Source organism: Mchenga conophoros, linkage group LG20 (genome assembly GCF_057382185.1).
Source record: "Mchenga conophoros isolate Kocher_MC1m ecotype Shallow Benthic linkage group LG20, M_conophoros_male_GT1.1, whole genome shotgun sequence".
NCBI classification, from domain to species: Eukaryota; Metazoa; Chordata; class Actinopteri; order Cichliformes; family Cichlidae; genus Mchenga; species Mchenga conophoros.
The window spans coordinates 19931900-19946594 of record NC_140545.1 but is presented as its reverse complement, the minus strand read 5'-3'; the positions used below and the strand labels follow the sequence as shown (position 1 = coordinate 19946594).

Sequence of the window (14695 nt, the reverse complement as noted above, 5' to 3'; positions counted from 1 at the left end):
TTTTTGTTGCAAAAGACAAATTTGCTACTAACCAGTGAAGTGACTTAAGTTCCATATCTGAAAAATTCATTTAATTACTAAAATTCTTGTAATTTAAATTGAAGAGAAGGTACCGAACCTGAATGTGGAAAATAAAATTAAAAAATTATTCTTGTGATGTTCTTAAATCTCTGTCTGACAAATACCGCCCATATCGCAAAAACAAAAATTAAGAAAATGATTAAAACTAAACATTATTTACCTCACTTCAAACTACACTAAGCTGAAAGCAAAAAATATTAAACTGAATAAAAATAAAACCTACTGAAAAAATACAAAAACTAGACCCCGTTGTGCTGGAAACACATCATTAAACCATAGGCTGTCATCTTGTGAGACTGATTCAATATGTAGCAAAGCAATGAAGAATAGCATGTGCGCGGAGTAATAATACATATGATTTAACATCTGTGCTGACAGGCTGATGAACAGCTCTGCGCTGTATTTTCCATCCACATTAATTTAGGTCTGCTGCAAATATTACTTACATTGAAGGCTTTAAGTCTCTCAGGGTCCAGCCCCTCAGCGTCATTAATCTTGTCGCTGTCATCATGGTCATCATGATCGTCGTCATCGTCGTCAATTATCTGTGCTCGAGCAGAGGTCAGGTCCTCTGCGCTCATGCTCAGCTCAGTTTTCACAGAGTCATAGCTTCCTGAGCTGTACGGAGGGGACTAAACACAGAAACACACAAAAAAATCCATTGTTGTGGATTACACAGACACACGGGAGTTTATCGTGATCAGTGCACATCATGTTTCTGCTGTTACCTTGTTGGTGTACTCGGTTTTTATGGGGTACTTCCTGTTGGGGTCTGCAGGGTAGGAGTTTGGTGGCGAGCTCCCCGCTGGCAGCAGTCTGTCGCTCAGATTCACCGGCTGCTGATCCTCCGAGGAGGATGAAGATGAAGTGGTGCTGAAGTCCAGGGGAGCGCTCACCCCGTTCTCTGCTACCTCCCCGTACGATGCCCCACCATCTGGGACGTTCCCACCCACGGCTAGCACCTCCGGGGAGGTCAGAGCCGGCAGCCCGTTGGCGCTGCCACTCTCTGAGGAGTCGTCATCTGGCAGAGGGGAGGGAAAGAGACACAGACGCAGATACGAAGATGAGCTGTGCAGATGTTTTCATAATTTAGCATTAATGTGGGGCTGTTTACTGGAATAGATTTTAGAGTGGGAGTTGGAGTAGGAGAGGGGACTTCCTGCCTCGTGCTCTGCATAATGAAATTGTGAAGGAAGTGTGCAATGAGGTCAACTGTCACCACAAATGAAAGTTAGAGTAAAAATAGGGAATCTTAAGAGTTTTGCAGGGGAAAAAACAGAAAGAGATGAGGAGGGACCAATGGGGAGAGGGCGAGCCTTCTTTTCCTGCTGTGTGCAGCTTTTAAAGCCAGTTACTGCTAAGATCTCTGCACGTGTCACACCTAGGTTTGGCGAAACACAGAATCAATCCCTTTCAGTGACTTGCCCCAATTTTTTCTCTCTCCTAATCTGTGAAGGTTAACATCGGCCTTTGTCCTACTTCTCTAAGCGGGGTGACGAGTGGATTGGGGCTGTGGTGGTGTCCCACCCTCTGTAAGACTGGATTTATGTGGATTAGTCCACTAAGAACAAGGCAAGCTGTTTCCTGCATAACACCAATCTGTAGCCTTCCAGATGTAAATAAAGATAAAAGGGAAAAAAAAATCACAGGGCGGAGTATGATGCTGAGATAAGAGAGGACTGTGCTGCAGCGGTTTGCAGCCACTTACCATCTTCTTCTTTAATGGTGGCTGCCGGGTTGCTGACCCTCTCTCCATTCGGTGGGCTCGACTCAGGCACTGGGGGCTGCTCAGCTGCGACCCATGTGGGCTCAGCGTTGTTCATGTCCTCGCTGCTCACCGAACTGTCATCCTGAAGGGAGGCGGCGTGAAAGAAAGACAGCGAGAGAGTGGAAAAGAGAAGTGAACAGGAGGGAAGAGGGCGTGGAGTGGTCCCTCACAGTTCTGACAACTTTGATTACAGTTTTTGCTGCTAAGGGACAGGTTGATACCGACCGAGTTTATCACAAACCGATATGTGCTTCGCCCTGTGTTAGTCCTTCCTTCAGTTTCTATAAGAAGCTAATGTGAGGCTTTATATTGATGGTGGGGATTTTTTTTCACAGATAATATCCTTGTTTTTGCAAAATGATGGCCATTTAAATTGCTTCAAGCTTCAAGCGCTGAAAATGACTGAGTGGAGTAATTTATGACCCCATTATATTTTATACAGGAATACCTTTTAATGGCTTTATTTGTGTTTATCATACCTATAACATTTCCTTTATCCAGTACAGAGATTCAAAAATATTCCAACGTCATTAGTCATAGTTTGTAAACATGCTTGTGCAAAAGGGAACTGAATGCGGAAAATTATACAAGCAAATTATGCTAAGAGCTTACAAAACAAATGTTTTTTTATTTAATATTATAAAAGCTGTACTTATAGTGTCTCCATAGTGCAGAGGTTAACACATTCAGTTGGGAATAAAAAAGTCTCGGGTTCATTTCCAGCTGGAGGAAAAAAATTCCCATTAGGGTGGCGTTAGGAATTTTTTTTTTTTGTGAAATCTAACAGCTAAAAGTAGCTATCCTCTGAAAAAAAGATGCTTATAGTGTGAGTCTATCACAGTACAATTTAACGGGATAAATGGGTGTTATCATGTTACATCATACTGTTTTTGTCATTTGTTACTTCCGTGTTTCTGTTCCAAACTAAATCTAAACAAACATCTTATTATATTCAAAATATTTTTTGCAGAAAAATTTCAAATATTTTTTTGCAGAAATATATCAACACTGCTTAGGAAGTCTTATTATCAAATAATTACCAAACATTTTACCAATTCCAATAACATTAGTCTATAATGTTAAAATAAAACATATGTACAACATGTATAAATGACCCCACACAACCTTTTATTATTACCTGCTGCACCAATTCCTGTAAACATTCCTGTAGGAAGCATTTTTATGATTAAAAATACCAGAATTGCACATATAAATACATAAATTTGCTGGCTTGAAGGTTAAATTCTTCCAGCGAGGTCTCACTGAGCCCAGAATGTTCAGAGGAAACATCACAGCCACCAACTTCCAGTTCATATGTTTTTGGTGGATATTTTTTGGCTAAAAAGTGATGACATCAAAGAGCAGAATAAAGCAGGAGACTCTCTCTTTTAACTAATATTTTTCTTGGAGCACTGCTATTTTTAACTGTGTTATGCAGAAATCCTGAAGAAGCTTGTTCTAGCGTAAGACAAACATGAGTAAGCCACGAGGGTGAGGATTAAGCGAAGGAGCGCTAAATAATCTCTCAAACTATTCACAGACTGTCCTGAGTTGGCTCCAAACTAAATGCATGAATCCTATTTACATTTCATACCAAAGCTGAGCTTCAAAGTGCAACCCAGGCCGATTTAATTCATGTTCGCATAAATGACCTGCATGCACGCTGTCATGTGTCTCACTCAGAGGGAGCACAACTACCAATGTGTGTCGTGAATGGAGCAGAAATGCATCTCGTCATCTCATTCCCCCCCACACGAGTACACAAATAGGCCTAAACTCCTGGGAATACTCTGTTAGGGGGTTCGTGGAGGACCAAAATGCTCAGTGACAGCTCTATTAGGCACCAAGTGAGCCGTGGAGCATCAAAGAGAGAGAGGGGAGGGTTCCTAATTACATGTTTCTAAGTAGCTGAATGTGTAGCATCATTAATGTCTGTGCTTAGAAATAGATACATAATTTAAAGAGAGGCAAGGTTAACTTTTAAAACAGGCTCACTTCATGCATTGTAAGTTAGATGCATCACTCTTTGAAGATAGTAAAGCTTACAGTGCAGATGAAAGCTTGCAGATGTTTGTCTTAAGATGGACAGAAATCTGCAGAGATCTGCAAAAAAAAAATCTATTTGTCTTTGGAGCAAATATCTCAACCTCAACCCAAAATATCTTCTATTTTACCAACTTAACAATTAAGAAACACACCTAGAATACTATTTAATGGCAGACCATTGACTTTCTGTTTATATTTGAAGGCCTGTGACAAACCAAAATGGCCTCTTTAAGAGCACAACAGTGAGATGAAAAGGGTGGAAAACAAATCAAAGACTTGGTTTTGCCGCATGTTCTTTCACTCATTACATCTGCCGTTTGTTTCTTTACCAGACAGAAAGTGAGAGATGAATGTTAGCAGCCAACAAAGTTCTGCAAAACAACATGCAGGCAGCTGAGAAGTGAAGCTCCAACAGACTAAACACACAGTCGTGAATTTACTTGTGATCTGCTGCATTATGAAACAGCTGCTGCTCTGAGCTCCAAAACCAGTGCTGCACAGATATGGAACAAATTACTACAACGCTGAAATAAACCTCTGTGATGGTTAATAATTAAATTATTGGCCTGCTCACACTCTTGTCTGCGCACAGATGCGACCAACAGTCTGAGCGTTTGTTAATTTGTACTCACCTGCGAATCACAGTCTGGGTCATTGTTCCGGATAATCCTAATTATGCGTGAGTGAGGTCTACATTATCAGCATCAAGTGCCGCTCCCTGCACTTTAGTGGCAGCAGTTCCCGAGTGTTTCTGTCACAGCTACACATGGGAGTGGTCTCTCACATGACGTCACCACAGATTTACTAATCCTCATTTCACACTGGGCTGCTCCCCCCTCTGATTGTTTCGTATTACGTCCTATTTTCCCCGTACAGAGCATGTCTCCCTGCTGCCTCTAAAGAAAATAACGAGGTGACTCGTGCAGTCGGTGCAATTATACCTGGGGTGGAAAAGCTTTTATCTCTGCCCACACCTCACAAAGATCCACTTAGAGAGAGAGGCACTTACCCTTTCAGTGGCAGTCATGCACTGCAGTTTCATTTGTTTCAGGTAGGTGGCAGTTAGAGGCATGTTGTAATCGATGAGGTCCGGGACCAGCGAGGTCGGTCTGTCGTTCTCTGGTGAAGGAAAGCATAACAAACATACAGTTTATTGTGTAATTACAGTACAAGCATGAATTAAGGTAACCTAGTCATTATTATAATTGTGTTGCTGCTGTAATTATAATATTGAGGTGCTTTAATATTTATACTATTTAATATTTATACACTAATTATTAGTTATTCCACCACATTTACTTACTTGCTACTTTGAAATATAAAATATGTGATCACATTATAAAATATTCATTAATGAGTTACTACTGAGCCCATGTTAATACATCACTCTTGGGGTACTTGAAGTATATTGACTTTGCTATTTTAGTTCTCCACTCCTTTAACTAGCTTTCTTCTGATTGGTTGCCCCTCGCAGCAGTTTGTTTGAACACTGGGTGGGTGGAGCTTCTGCATTCACGGGCAGACTTGTTGTTGTGTTTCATTTCACTCAGAGGTTTAATTTCAGAGCTGGAAATGACGTTACTTCTAGTTGAGAGCGTTCCAGTAGCAAATTTGAAAAAGCAAATGCTGCTTAGCAAGGTACAGCCATTCATTCATCACTAGCATCACTGTTGTTTTGGGGGTTTTTTTGTGCTTAAAAACACAGATAAAGTACGTTCATGGATAGAGCCTTATCAGTGCTCTGTGTATGGCTTATTTAGCGAGTCACAAACACACATCAGTGGCTGTACAGATGACTTCTTTTAGAGTTTTACCGCCGTTTATGTGAATTGCTGCCATCTTACATTTTTAAGTTCGGGTTGGTGGGACTGCTCTGACTTTCTGAATTGGAAGACTGACTTAAGGGGTGTTTCAGTTCAAAGCTACAACTGGAAAGTGTCGCTGAGATGACCATATTAGGGATCTTCCCTCTCAATTACATCATAGAGAGCCAAGAGTAGAAAAAACTGTGAGTAACAGAGTGTTTAGAGGAGTCTAGAACGTTAGCTTCTGGCTCACAGAGATTACTTGTGCATACAGCATACTTAAGATTTAAAAATTCGGCCATATTTAATATGAACATCTACCATTCTAACTGTATCAGAGAAAAGCGCGATAGATCCTTGTATTTACACTGGGTCAGCTCAGATTCTGTGATTTTATATCTCTGTCTGTGATGCTCTAGCGTGGACGTCAAAGCAGAAGAACCTCACGATGTAATGCAGTCAGCTGTAACACTACCACATTCTCAAAAACTACAACAGAAATGAGATCAGCACATAAACAACTGCAGTTTGCAGTACTAGCAATTAGTGTCTGTCTCTTGAAAGAGTATTTATTTAGCTAAACAACTATAAAACTTGAGAAAGAAAAATAAAACACAACAAAAGTGCACGGTTTCCGAAAATACAACTCACCTGCTGGAATTTGGAATATTTTAAAACAGAAAAACTACTATCTTTCTGTACACGAGTTAGTTTTAACATCATTTGTCATACTTAGTGAGTGACAGCTTTCTGGGGCTTAAAAAATAAAGTTTATTGGTGTTTATTAATATCCATTTTCATTACAGTATTGCTATTCTGGCTAGAAACAGCCTCGGGTCTTGTTCAGTTTCTTTTAATATAATTTGTCACCTTTTACTCTGACCCCTTCTTAATGTCTTTTCATTTTATACATTGTCTAATACAGTGAACCCCCCTCTTTTATCTGTCTATCATCTCTTTTTCTTATAGTTTTGAAGAACTAGCACAAAGACTGGACTGGCTTTTCTCCCTTTGCTGAATCCCTCTGTGGAGAAGTTCTAAAAGCTCTCAGTTAATCGTGCAGACAAATGCTTTGTGTACAGCAGAGTTGCTTCAATACCCTGCAAAAGAAATCCAAGTCTCTGCTGTAGTTAACACCAGAAACCAAACAATGTGTCTGGCAAGGTGCCTGCAGTCTCCACACCGACCACTAGAGGAACTCTGTGATCATTTTAGAGGCTGTGTACGGTCCCAGAGAGCCGGCCCTCTTGAGTCTTTGTTACATCATGTCAGTGATGGATACACACATATGTTTTATTAATGAGGGTTTGATTCAAAACTCTTCAAAGTACAAATCCCTCAGATCATATCAGCTCATATTTAGTGTCTGACAGGACAATGTAGCATAATTTCTGTCATCCAGATGCCAACCCCCTCTATCTTATCTCTGTCCTATGTGATAAAACACAGTATATCTAAGAATATCATGATCACGTGATAGTAATTAGCTCTTTTCCATGTCAGTGTGTCAAAGCATCTCAGCATTAACAACTCTTAAAGGTTGATCTCAAAAATAGTGCATCAGTTAATGATGTCTCTGGGTTAGTGTGTGCCTTTACCTTTGAACTCAGCAGTGCTGGGGTTAATGTGCATCCTCTTCTGACACTCTCCACAGCTCATTAGGAACCGAGTCACCGCCTCTCTGGGCAGGAAGGCGTAGGTCTCTGCAATCTGTGCCGGGGTAGCAAGCGGAGGACACTGGGTTAGCAGATTTGGCTCAGGCTGTGGCTGAACTCAAACTGTGTGCAGGTGTTTTTTTTTTGGTTTGTTTTTTAAATTCCTCTATGCATGTGTGAAAGCATGGGGTCAGTGATTATGTGTTATCTCGACATGGCATGAGGAGGAATCCTCCCTCTAGGCGATCGCTGGTGCTTTTGGATGGCCTAATTCCAGCTGCAGCCCCCCTCCGTACTCCTGCTTTGATACCGTAAAACACAAGTGGTGCTCATCTTTTCCGATTCCCTTTCTCTTCCTGTTCTCTGGGGAGCAGCTAACTCATATCTACACCTCTCCTCTCATGTTCAGCCTTCCTTCCCTGTTTGTCCCCACTGCTGCCATGCCACCCTCCCCTCCTCACCCCCTCTGGCGTTTCCCTGTAAAATGCAACCTTCACGTGACCATGGAGAGGCAGTGGGGGTGCCCACCACCCCTCACGGCCCCTAGAGGCAGCTGAGAGGGAAAGGCCACCCAGAGGAGCGTGCACGTCCCAGAAGGCCACAGTGACAGTTCCATATTATGCCCGGCCCCAGTGATGCTGCCTGCTCAAAAGGGTACACTCTATGAGACATGACAGGACCTCTCTACGGGGCAAGAGGAACTGGCTTTATGACTTTTTTTTTATTCCTGGGGGGGATGGCAGAAGAGGAGGGGTACCAGTGTCCTGCTAACCCCCCCATCCACCCACCCAGCCATAAATGCTGCCGCTGCACCTCTATGGTTGCAGACAAAGCCCCTCATTTTGTCAGGACAGCTTACACGGCCCGAGACCACACCTCAGTCTGCAGCAGAAACTAACAGAAGCTCTTTGTTCTAAAAGGATGAATAATGTGGCAGAAAAAAACATTTGTGGTTTGATCCCCGCATCGACTTTGTTTACTTAAAGCTAAAAAATATATATATATATATATATTATGATTCCCAGACTCACAAAATTTGGCCTTCTTTGATTCTCCTGCTTTTAGCCATGTGGATGATCAGAGTCTGGGACCCCCTACAAAGACCTCACTTGTTGCCTCTTCTTTTCAAATCCACTAATCACATTGGGATTATTTTAAGCTCTCTGCAACTGTGGGCCACATTTCACACAAAGGAAAAGAGAGGTTGTCAACACGCTTTTTATAGTCTCCCAAAAAAAATCTGTTTTTAGTTACGCAATATTTCCAAGAGCTTCCACAGGCAAATATTCAGGTGAGAAACAGACAGATGATTATTAACTTTGGATAAAAATTACAGCTGCTAGAGCTAGCCTAATGCACAATACTTCTGCATTAGGCACGGATTTATTTTTTCCTTTGAAGAAACTTTATTATGAATTGTGCATTTTCATACTTTTCACGCACAAATGAGTTCACATTACCCAGTACAGCTACATGAAGTGCTCTACATCTTCCCAAGTAGTTTAATCACAGTGGTAGAAAAGTTACACTTGCAGGCCTCACAGTTTTTCACCAGTGGAGGGAGATTATATCTAGATTTTAGATCTTTATTTGTATTGTTTTCTCAGAATCACAACGAGTTTCAAATGTTAAAAAGCACACCAATCACAGTCAGATATTGCAAACTAAATGCAGGCAGGCTTGAGTGAAAATTTGTGCGTTTCCATTCAGAAATCATGGCTGTGTAGTGGATTACGAGTACGTCGATGCTATAAGAGAAAAAACACGTTTGTAACGCTTTACGGACGCCTACTCGGCTACAGTTTAGAGAGTACAGTTGTGGTCAAAAGTTTACATATACTTGTAAAGAATATAATATAATGGCTCTACCGAGTGTCCCGTTATTTCTAAAACTCTGATTTTTCTCTGATAGAGTGATTGGAACAGATACTTCTTTGTCACAAAAAACATTCATGAAGTTTGGTTCGTTTATGACTTTATTATGGGTTAACAGAAAAAAGTGATCACATCTGCTGGGTCAAAAATATACATACAGCAGTGCTAATATTTGGTTACATGTCCCTTAGCCATTTTCACTTCAATTAGGCGCTTTTGGTAGCCATCCACAAGCTTCTGGTTGAATCTTTGACCACTCCTCTTGACAGAATTAGTGCAGTTCAGTTAAATTTGATGGCTTTCTGACATGGACTTGTTTCTTCAGCATTGTCCACATGTTTTCAATGGGGTTTAAGTCAGGACTTTGGGGAAGGCCATTCTAAAACCCTTATTCTAGCCTGACTTAGCCATTCCTTTACCACTTTTGATGTGTGTTTGGGATCATTGTCCTGTTGGAACACCCAACTGTGCCCAAGACCCAACCTTCGTGCTGATGATTTTAGGTTATGTTGAAGAATGTGAAGGTAATCCTCCTTCTTCATTGTCCCATTTACTCTCTGTAAAGCACCAGTTCCATTGGCAGCAAAACAGCCCCACAGCATAATACTCCCACCACCATGCTTGATTGTAGGCATGGTGTTCTTGGGGTTAAAGGCCTCACCTTTTCTCCTCCAAACATATCGCTGGGCATTGTGGCCAAAAAGCTCGATTTTTGTTTAGTCTGACCACAGAACTTTCCTCCAGAAGGTCTTATCTTTGTCCATGTGATCAGCAGCAAACTTCAGTCGAACCTTAAGGTGCCGCTTTTGGAACTAGGGCTTCCTTCTTGCACGGCAGCCTCTCAGTCCATGGAGATGCAAAACACGTATGACTGTGGACAATAACACCTGTGTTCCAGCAGCTTCTAATTCTTGGCAGATCTGCTTTTTGGTGATTCTTGGTTGACTCTTCACCCTCCTGACCAATTTTCTCTCAGCAGCAGGTGATAGCTTGCGTTTTCTTCCTGATCTTGGCAGTGACGAAACAGTGCCATGCACTTTATACTTACAAACAATTGTTTGCACTGTTGCTCTTGGGACATGCAGCTGCTTTGAAATGGCCCCAAGTGACTTTCCTGACTTGTTCAAGTTAATAATTCGCTTTTTCAGATCCATGCTAAGCTCCTTTGACTTTCCCATTGTAGCGTTTGTGGGCGTTTGTATCCAATGAGCCCTATTTAACTGGCCTAAGAGAAGTCAGCAGCTGTAGTCACTCATAATCACTCACAAGAAGTTAAGAGGCCATGCTATGAAGCTCAGTTCACTGACAACTTTGTAAGTCACCAAAATTGCTAATTCATGTTGCTGTATGTATATTTTTGACCCAGCAAATGTGATCACTTTTTTCTGTTAACCCATAATAAAGTCATTAAAGAACCAAACTTCATGAATGTTTTTTGTGACAAAGAAGTATCTGTTCCAATCACTCTATCAGAGAAAAATCAGAGTTTTAGAAATAACGGGACACTCGGTAGAGCCATTATATTATATTCTTTACAAGTGTATGTAAACTTTTGACCACAACTGTATATCAATCGCTATGCCAATGCCTGCTAGCTGCAGGTTTTTAGAAGGCACTGATGCTACATTTGGGGGTTTTTTTAGTATCTTTTTACTGTTAAATAACTCATCTTGAATGTAAAAGGCAAAGTAGTACATCAGTCCCAGTGAATGTGTCAATCATCAAACAAGTGTGCTGCACAATGATGCAGAAACAGGAGTATCTGAAACTACAAATGCTTGTACAAAATTTCATGAATTAAAGTGACGTTGGATGGGAAGATGTTCAGGTATATATCATATAAGCTTCTTTATGTTTTATATGTTCATAAACAACAACATGAAAGGGTCGTTTTAACATGTCCACCCACGGAAACACAGACAATTTGTTAAGGTAATTATCTCTGACAGCGTTGTGAATAAATTCATGTAAAATGTGCAGTGTTGTCATCTCGCGATGGGTCGAAACCCTCAGAAAATTGAGCTGTTCAATGTGTGTTTAATTCTGCAGAAGAACTCTTTTTTTAAGTGAACAGATTCCTTTTAAACCCTAATCCTGATCGAACAATAAATAAAAACTGAAGTATATTAGAGACGAAGCAGTGTATCAGTTACATGTTAAAGTGTCTAAATGAATGCACCTCCACCAGCCTCAGCATTAAAAATGGGATTTTTTGGCTCTGAAAACTGGCAAATTCCTCACTTCATGAATTTGCACAAGAACCAGCTGCAATGAGACTCTGCTGTTTGTGTATTTGGTGTAAGGCTCGTTGACGTGGGATCTTTCAGCTCCAGGACATGTTGGAAGATGTAATCTTATTACTCCTGTTACAGCTAGTGAAAGGAATGTTGCATGTCTCAGCATAATTTTTCCCCAGAGGACGAATTTTGTTGATGTTGGTGGTCAAAATTTGAATAATCCAAAACTCACTGACCAAATATTTAAAATAAAAACTAAACACATTGGTCTCAGCTGCACTTTGTCTTTATAGCTTTTAAAATACTTCTAAAGATAAGCACGGTGAATCTTATAAACATATTTCTGTTAATAAAATTTTTGGGAGCTTGCAAACTTCAACATGTGAACAACCTCTCATTTTTCTGAGCTGAATATGCTCACTCTCCTGTTTCCCACCACAGGCAGCAGCACTACTGCTCGTCGTAAGGAAACAGAGGAGACAAGAGGAAATAAAATATGATGTTAATACTGCCGAGTTTATATTGACTTCATATAATATTTGGCTGCTGTTACTGTCAGCCCACACACTATCAGCAAGGAGCAGCATGATTACTTGCACCTTGCAGGCACCTGGTTGTGTTTACTCACCGCTTTGTAGGTCTTCTTTTGGCCTGCATGTTTGGGTGCTCTGCCGGGATCGGCGCCCATCTCCACATGCATGGCGTAGATTATGTCAAAGAAGTCTTCAACCACGGCTACGCGCTTCAGGGAGGAGTTCTCCTGGGTTGAATTTCCATCAGAACACTAAAACACAGAGAGACAGGAGTTTATTATGTAGTCAAGCTTCAGGACTTCTTATTTTACATTTTACTGTCTTCACGGCACACAAGGAACTTAAATGAACGACAGAATGATTTGAGCATCGTCCAAGGGACAACTAGAGCTGCACTGCACCCTTGTGTTTAACGTCACAGAAAAAGGTGTTTCAAGTCTTCAAAATCCACTTGACAGTTTAATAGCAGGACATGCCTAAGCCCTCGTGGATTTAGGAAGGATGCTGAAAGTCTGTGAGTATGGCCCATCTACATCCTCAGATGAACCATCCACACTGTTGAAAACACAGCACATGATGAGAATTGCTGGCCAAACCATGTTTACCCCAAGAAATTTACATTTATGAACTGCAGCACCATACAGCCCCATTCCTTCTGGAGAGTCTTCTACAAAGCTGGAAGTGTGCAGAGGTGTGGCTATGAACAGGGATACTTGGTTGGCTCTACACCGCCTGAAATTTGATAGGCCGACCTAGGGCCCACCATAAATTTGTGTTCTTGCATGAAAGCAACCAATTATGGATATTGTTGGAGAAAAGGCGGGTCTGACGCCAATACAGTAGATCCATAAAGTTTAAAGTTCAGTACATTCTCTACTTTCTAAGTCCTCGCAAAGCTGAACTTAGAACAAAGGAGGTGTGAGACACTGATTTTAAGTCACTGCCATCTCCATCGCTACGGGGTTAAATCCTGTGCTTTAATTTAGCCAAGATATCGTTAACGAGGCAGCCACGTCTCCTAATAAACGGTTATGGAGGCAGGAGGTCTGCCCACAATTAAAACCATCAGAACAATTAAAATGTTTTTGAAGTGTCGTCGGGCTTTGGAAAAGAATATTCATAGGAATTTAATTTAATGAGCATGGGTGGGAAGCTTTGAGCAAAGGTGAAAACTAGGATTAAAAGGATTTTTCCTTCTTGTCATAGTTTGAATAAATAATAAATTAGGTAAGTTGGCTATAAAATTGTGTGCATACATGGGTTTTTATGTTTTAATGCGATACATAGGCTGTTTGTAAAAAGATGGGCTTATGAAATATGTGCAATAGCACTTAACGGATTTTCATTTCAGATTTTACTTATTTTCCCACATAACTGTAAGTAAAGAAAAAATCATTCAAACCTACAAATATTCCATTTTGTAAAGCACGTTGGTTTGCTATTTATTTCAGATTTCTGATGGGCCCACTCTGACTTGCTTTCTGTCCCCAGTTTAAAATTAAAAAAAAAAAACCCTGTCCAGCTCACCTCCTGCAGTCTTTAAATGTCTCCGTTAGGTGGAGAAGTTTGGGCCCCGGCTGGGTCTGCAACCATCACCTCATCTCTGCTATGTTTAAAAATAACACTGTACAAGACCAACAGTCCCTCCTACCACCACCTCTGGCAGCCATCCTGCCTCCCGTACTGCTGACCCTGTCGCCATAGAAACTGCCACTGATTTCTCTCGGGCAGGTGTGCTGGGCAAAGGGTCATGTGACACACCATAGAAGTAGGATCGCCAGGACAACGGCCTCCATCCGCAGCACCACATGGGGCTTTCCTCTCCTTCCCCCCCCCCACCCCCCACCTACACCCCCACCCCTTCCTCCTTATCTTCCCCTCTAAACAACACCTTCATACAGAACACTCAACACTTTGCATTTTCACCAGATTTTGTCGTTACAGCCGAGCACCTGCTGATATTTTTGAACGCAAAGTCCTCCAGCGAGCGTAAAATGGAACAAATGGATCTGGACGTTTAATTAGTTTTTTTTTTTCTCCACCTCTTCCAGGCAAATACGAGACGGGCTCTCTGACATTTCCTGGAGATTGGGTTCTAGCTGGGGAGTGATCTTTTCGTGTTTGAGTGAGAGGAGGGTCCCGAGTTCAAAAAGTTGTCCCCCTGGCATCGAGGAATCACACTCCCCCGCACACCCCACCTCCTCCTCCTCCTCTCTCTCTCCTGTGACATTTTTGCACACTTCCTGGGATCTGACATTTCCTTTTTTTTCTTCTTTTTTTTTTGTTTTCCCCCAACTGCGTCCTCTCTCCTGCTTGCATCTCTTCATCCCATACCTCCGTCCCGTCTCCCCTCCTCCTCATCCTCTCTCTCCTTGCTCCTGCTCTCCCAAGTGCGAGGTAATGATCGTTGCCATGGCAACTAAAACCAGCTCACAGAGCGGGTTTGTTTTAATCCGGCCCTCCTCTCCCTCTCTTTCTCTCTCCCTCCACTCTCCCCTGTCAGCATGGGCTAAATGTAATGATAATAAATGAAATAATAGCGATCCTCCGCCTCATCATCACAGCTGTAATCTATCGCACTTGGAGGTATCATCATCTTTCCCCTGGTGACATCACCACCACCACCGCCACCGCCACCACTGAAGCTGCTGCTGCTGCTGCTGCTGTTTGGGACAATGGTGTCGGCCCATTCACG

At 41.8% G+C, this 14695-nt stretch overlaps 1 protein-coding gene across 2 annotated transcripts in view; it reads right to left on the bottom strand.

The window, feature by feature from the left end:
- The window catches only part of nol4la (nucleolar protein 4-like a), a 35677-nt gene that overhangs the window by 10067 nt on the left and 10915 nt on the right, over positions 1–14695 (bottom strand). For both annotated transcript variants that reach the window (XM_085259075.1, XM_085259076.1), the window contains exons 2-7: positions 12096–12251; positions 7299–7410; positions 4905–5014; positions 1790–1931; positions 810–1102; positions 528–713 (exon numbers count right to left, since the gene is read on the bottom strand). In XM_085259075.1, the coding sequence (XP_085115201.1) occupies positions 528–713; positions 810–1102; positions 1790–1931; positions 4905–5014; positions 7299–7410; positions 12096–12251 (999 nt within the window). The remainder of the gene's footprint in view (positions 1–527; positions 714–809; positions 1103–1789; positions 1932–4904; positions 5015–7298; positions 7411–12095; positions 12252–14695) is intronic.